This window comes from Poecilia reticulata, linkage group LG5, assembly GCF_000633615.1.
Source record: "Poecilia reticulata strain Guanapo linkage group LG5, Guppy_female_1.0+MT, whole genome shotgun sequence".
In the NCBI taxonomy this organism is placed as follows: domain Eukaryota; kingdom Metazoa; phylum Chordata; class Actinopteri; order Cyprinodontiformes; family Poeciliidae; genus Poecilia; species Poecilia reticulata.
Genome location: NC_024335.1, coordinates 7,286,234 through 7,292,233, shown reverse-complemented (window position 1 = coordinate 7,292,233; position 6,000 = coordinate 7,286,234). Strand labels below are relative to the sequence as shown.

The 6,000-nt window shown below is 35.1% G+C and overlaps 1 protein-coding gene across 15 annotated transcripts in view; it reads left to right on the top strand.

Moving 5' to 3' along the window:
- The window catches only part of atp2b2 (ATPase plasma membrane Ca2+ transporting 2), a 119,937-nt gene that overhangs the window by 103,266 nt on the left and 10,671 nt on the right, over positions 1–6,000 (top strand). For all 15 annotated transcript variants that reach the window (XR_001776620.1, XM_008408527.2, XM_008408526.2 and 12 more), the window contains 2 exons: positions 1,078–1,319; positions 2,124–2,358. Coding sequence is in view for 14 of the 15 variants with exons in the window: in XM_008408527.2 (XP_008406749.1) it covers positions 1,078–1,319; positions 2,124–2,358 (477 nt within the window). In the remaining variant the exon portion in view is untranslated. The remainder of the gene's footprint in view (positions 1–1,077; positions 1,320–2,123; positions 2,359–6,000) is intronic.

The window sequence follows — 6,000 nt, the reverse complement described above, 5'->3', positions numbered from 1 at the left end:
ATATATATATTTGCACAAATTGAAAGAACCAAAAATCATTAAGAAATAAAGCAAAAATTAAATTTTTTTTATGTTAGACCTCCTAATATAAGACAATTTAACTATCATAACATGGAAAATAAACCATATTAAATAAAAGTATTGACAAAAAAAAACAACAATGTAAGCTGTTCTACTTGTACTGAAAAACAATTATGAGGTGATTATTAACCGCTTACCTTAGACCCCTTATGCTGCAATAACTTTATTTGCTATATTTCTTCCAAGCAGTTATTGATCTGCGTTTCTTTATTGCAATTACAGTCATTTAAAAATGCATATTACATTGTTGTCCCATAAGCTTGACGTTTACAGCTGATGATGTCTCAACATGTCAGAAAAGACTCTTTTTTTTTTCCTTCTGTGCAAACATACTTACATTGTTACTGTTAATACCAATATTTTACGCTTTTGATCTCACTTTTATTTCTGTTTAGCTCCATTTAAACTCTGCTGGTGGTCTACAAGGCAGTGGCTTTCTTTATTTGTCAAGCAAGTGACCGACTAACAAAGTAAATAAGAAATAGATGTGAGAGAAGTACTTGAGTGAATAAAGTAATTGAAGAAATGTTGTTTTTACCTTGTTTTGTTTATGAAAGCGAATGGTGTTGAATCTAGGATGTTGTACAGYAATAAGCAGAAAAAGCAAAGGAAGAAGAAGATGGCTAAGATGTTGCTTTATTTTGTTGGTTATACGTACATTTGAATGTTTACTGAGCCATATACAGTAATTGCATGTTTCTAAACATGYAATTACATGAAGGGTTGAGCTGCTCGCCTGAAATAAGAACGTCCAAATTTGATTCTATCTGTCTCATGTCTTGCTCTCCCACACACCAACCCTGTCACCTGCTTGCTAGTCAGTTATCACCGGCAGCTATTTCAGGTGTTGCATTGGACATGTCTCATTTCACTGAAGGAAAGAGAATYTCAACRAACAGAATGAAATTGTACAAAGCGGTTCTTATGCCTTGTCTGGGGTTTTGATATAGTTCACTTAAAGAGAGTTGCACGTGTTTTACTTCTGTTTTTCTTCAGCCCCCAGATAAGGAAGGTGGTCTACCCAAGCAAGTTGGAAACAAGACTGAGTGCGGACTCTTGGGATTGGTCCTGGACCTGAAACGGGACTACCAGCCAATAAGAAACCAGATCCCAGAGGAGAAGCTTTATAAAGTCTACACCTTCAACTCTGTCAGAAAATCGATGAGCACTGTAATCAAACTTCCTGAAGGGAGCTTCCGAATGTACAGCAAGGGAGCCTCTGAAATTGTTCTCAAGAAGTGAGTCCAGTATTCTGGGTACTTGGTGCAAAAATTAAGCCTGTTGAAAAGGCCTGTTTGTTTCTCTGTAAATGGTGGACATTTGTAAAGAAAGTTAGKTTTTTTTTCATGAGTGCAGCTCATAAAGTCAACTGCTGCCCAAGCCACGTCACAGTTTAAGGGGAAATAAACATGTAAAATTTCTTTTATAAGGAGCATTGTTACAACAAATGAATTGTTAATTTATTGGATATAGTAAGGTAAAGCTGATATTTTAGTGATGGTGTAGTTGTTTGGTACTGTTTATTTAGACTAACTGAGTTTAAAGAAGACATGCTGCAAAAACTTTAGGTAAAGTTCTTTGACCTTTTGACAGTTTTTTTCTGAGCWTACATGTAATCTCATGTATGCTACATGAGATTACATGATGGAGAGGGGGATATTTGTTCCCTTTAGTAGCTAATTTACACTTAATATTAATAAAAAATAATAGCGATATGATGTGTGATGATATACAAGGTTTAACCCATACAAGGTTTAACCCTGGTACTTTCTCGGGTTGTTTTTACTCTTTATGTTTATACTCTATTGGTTACATTTTTTCGTTACACTGCATCTGTCCCCATTTTGCATTGCTTGTTGGTTAATTTTGGGTATTTTTCTTGTAGCTTTACACTGAATCAAAATACTTTTTTATATGGATGTATGTTTGGATGGATGGTTTGTTTATTGAGGTGCAGTGAAGATCTTTACTCTGCAGTGCTATCATTTTACAAATTAAAGACACTCTTCAGGTTTTTACCAGGCTTTACTGTTTTGTTTCAGATGCAGTCACATTCTGAATGAAGTTGGTGAGCCCAGAGTTTTCCGGCCTAGAGACAAGGATGAGATGGTGAAGAAGGTGATTGAGCCCATGGCCTGTGACGGCCTGAGGACCATCTGTGTGGCGTACCGTGACTTTGCCAGTGATCCTGAGCCCAAATGGGATGATGAGAACAACATCCTCACTGACCTTACAGCCATCTGCGTTGTGGGAATAGAGGATCCTGTCAGACCAGAGGTAGGAAAATGTGTCTATGCAATCAGAAATTAGGAGGTTTATCCCAGATGTGCCACCTTTTATGAGGGTTTAAATTGTTGATGAGAAACAWTGGTTAAAGGTAAGGTGTTAGGTGCAAATTGTACTTTTTTATACTTTCTCTAAGCCAGGACTACTTTATTTAAGCACTCTAAAAACAGAGCAATTCACCGAAAGTCTTGATAGATATTGTAGAAAAGCATTAAACATAAACACAAGAATATAAATTGTCATAAAACTATTCAAACAAATAAATTTACTTCTTCCATGCTGGTTCAAAAGCCATTGATAAAGACTTGAAGCATTCAGACAGCAAGGTGTATGGCCCAGTCAAAGCCCAGACCTTAATTCCATAGAGAATTTGTGACAGGATTTGAAAAGTGTMATTTATAGCTGATCCCCACAAAAGCTGAGCTTTTAGTGTTTTTCAAGAAAGAATYGAGTAAAACGTYGAGTAAACGCTGATTGCAGCCAAAGGTGCATTTAGTAAATACTGCCTTGAAGGTAGTAAATATTTTTGCAGTCACATATCTTATGTTATGTTGTTTTATTTTCTATTATTTTGTACAAATCAGTTGTCCCTTTGTGATACTAAAAAAGCTTTTCTTTTGTCATTTGTTGTGTCAAAAATTTGGTTCATTATGATTGATTTGTATTTGTATTTGAATGAATACATTTTAATAGGCACAATATGGAAATAATATTTGTTCAGCTACTAATTATATTTTAATCAGTCTGTGAAGCCTATTTTTAAAAAATGAGGGGCATTTTTTCTTGATGGAAAATATGTGATTGGCTTTGGGTTTTCAGCTACAATRTTAGACACTAAGCTAGATAGTCTTTCACTTTCCACACTGCCAGATGGAACTGATCGGTACCTCGGGAAAACTTTAGCCAAAGTGGGGAGTCGCAATTTATTAACCCCTCCAAGCGCTGCAGCGGGTTGGAGGGTTGTCTCTCTCAACAACTGTAGTCTCCTAACCCTAACCCTCTCTGACCGATTGGCAGCACCCACTGGTGCTCGACTCCATGAARGTGATTGTTGCTCATCACTGTTCAGACTGCTGCTAACTTGTATCTTGCAAGACTTTATGGGAGGACGGACTTTATCGTTTTCCAACTTTTACTGTGTGGAGGGACTTTGAAAATCTCACTGTTAAAGAATTCGGATTATGGTTACCACTAAAATATTTTCTGATAGGCTTTTCTTAAAGAATATGTGTAATGCATTTATTAGAGTGCTGTATTTTTGTGTAATGGCTTAGCTGACGTTCCTTTACACAGCTCCAGTGATAGTACAAACGTAGGATCCTAGCTGACCGCTGCATTATTAAACCCTTTCCTTTTATCTTTTTTTCCACCCTCTCGTCACTSAGAAGCAACGGCTCTTACTCAACCTCGCCCCGCCATGTTTTCTTCTCTCCACCTTCCATTATTTTATGAACAACTTTATGCATCAATCTAGTTGTTTTGCTGGGATTTGTGTATTTGTATATTTGTGTAATTGAAACAGAAAATGCACAGAAAGGAAAACATTTATTGTCAAGAAGGATAATTTCTTGGCTACAATTGTTTTTGTTCTCCCTTTCAGGTTATCAAAGTTATAAATCCTCAACATTTGTACAATTTTACTAGTTTWGAAGTTGTACATTATGTGACTTTTTTTTTTTTTAATTAAGCAGTTCAAAGAAATGCTGCACTACAGTACACTTTTTCTGTCTAGTCTTTTCAAGATTTAACTCTCCTGAATAAAAGGTCAAACAACTTTGTAAACATTGTTATTTCTCTATTAGCAGCAAATCTCTTCCTTCTGAATTTCCTTTTTTTTTATAATCCCTGGCTTCTGTATACGGGTGCTCCTGAGAGGCAGGACTTGGAGAGGAACAGGAATATAAAGAGAAACAGAGACTGAGACAGATAAATAGATTAGAAATAAGATTGATGTAAGAATGATGGAGGTGGGGGGAGATGGGTAAAGAGAAATGGAGGAGAACGAGACGGTAACCAGATCCATATCAGACACTCGAGAGGCTTGTTTTTCCGTATAACATCTAGACTCCTACCTTCCTCCTTTGTCGGGTCAAAATGCGTTTTACTCTTTTCTTTCTCTCCTCTGTCAGATGCCAAGTCAAATAGAGCTGTAGGGAAAAAAAACAAAAACTTCCAAGAGTAATAAAATGACAAACAGCAGCCTAACACCTTGACAACAACTACACATTCATAATATTCAAAAAAAGAAATTCAACTGGAATACCTATGCTGTTTTTATTTGGAAATAATGCACTTGCCACAAACAGAATTAATCCTCATTAATTTGTATTCTAATATAAAAGTACCTATCATCCATTTTGTATTTGATATTTATTAACTCTTCAGATGTCAAGAAAATTTACATTTTCCCTATTATGTAAACTATGATCTACAATGGTTATATTTTCTACCAAATATAAATAATTATATACATATATTTCAAAGCCTCACAAAATCTTTATATATATGTATTTATAATTTTTTTTTATTTTTTATTTTTACACCAGATGATTCTGCAAAAACCCCTGACAAACTTTATTGATCAATAAATCAATATCAACTGTGGTGGACATACATAAAAAAATTGGTGGCTAGTAATCCAAAATTACATCTTATATCAGCAGTTTGATAAATAGATACCAAACATTGTACTTTTAATGGTTTAAAACATACTATGTTTTTGTCCTTTTTAAGGGAATTTGTCTAGTTTTGAAAGGCTTAGTTGCTTTAGGTTGATTCAAGGAACTGGAGCAATAGTTATTTTAAAACTAAATATCCTCTGACAAATTTGAACTAGATTTATTCAATAGAGCCAAAGCTGCTTAAAAATTAGAAAAAGGGTCTTCAATCTTGAGAGAAGATTTTCATGGGTAAGCAGTGATTTGTTTGTGAAAGACGAAATGGACAATGAATGCAGCAGGATCTTCTTCATATTTTCCAATCTTGTAGGTTTTATTATCTAGGATGGGTTTTTTTGCTACATATTAGTCAAAACAGAAATATGTTGTTATTTGGGCAACCTCCTTCTTGTGGATAACCTTCCTCACTCCACTGTGTGTAGTTGCACATTTCTGTGTCCGTGTGTGTGTAGTTGTGCCTAAAACAGAAAAAAAACATAGAAATAGAGTCTTCCATGTTTGTAAAAATCAATGTGGGCTCTCATTACTTTATGTGCACACATTTGTTTATGTGTGGGTTTGGAGAGCAGCACTCTCCCACACTGACCTTTGCCAAGAAGAAGATGTATTTCTGAATTAATACTGTTTTGCAAGCTGTTGATAACACAGATTTTTCTCTGTGCCCTGTGTGCACAATATCTTATAACATTTAACCATTTAGACTCCTGTTTACAGGGAAACAATAAACTTCACTTCACATAGTTATATATGTTTAAACAAAGAATTAAAGAAAATAGTTCTAGTTTGATATAATTGAATATATCAGGTACGCCTACATGCCTTTATTCATACTTAATTTTCAGAAAATAGTTTGTAGTTTCCCTTAGGTCCACATTGTATGTTTTCCTCACCAGCTTGCAGCTTTACTATTTAGCAGTGCGCTCATTTCAGGATTGAAGCTGTAAGACCAACTGTA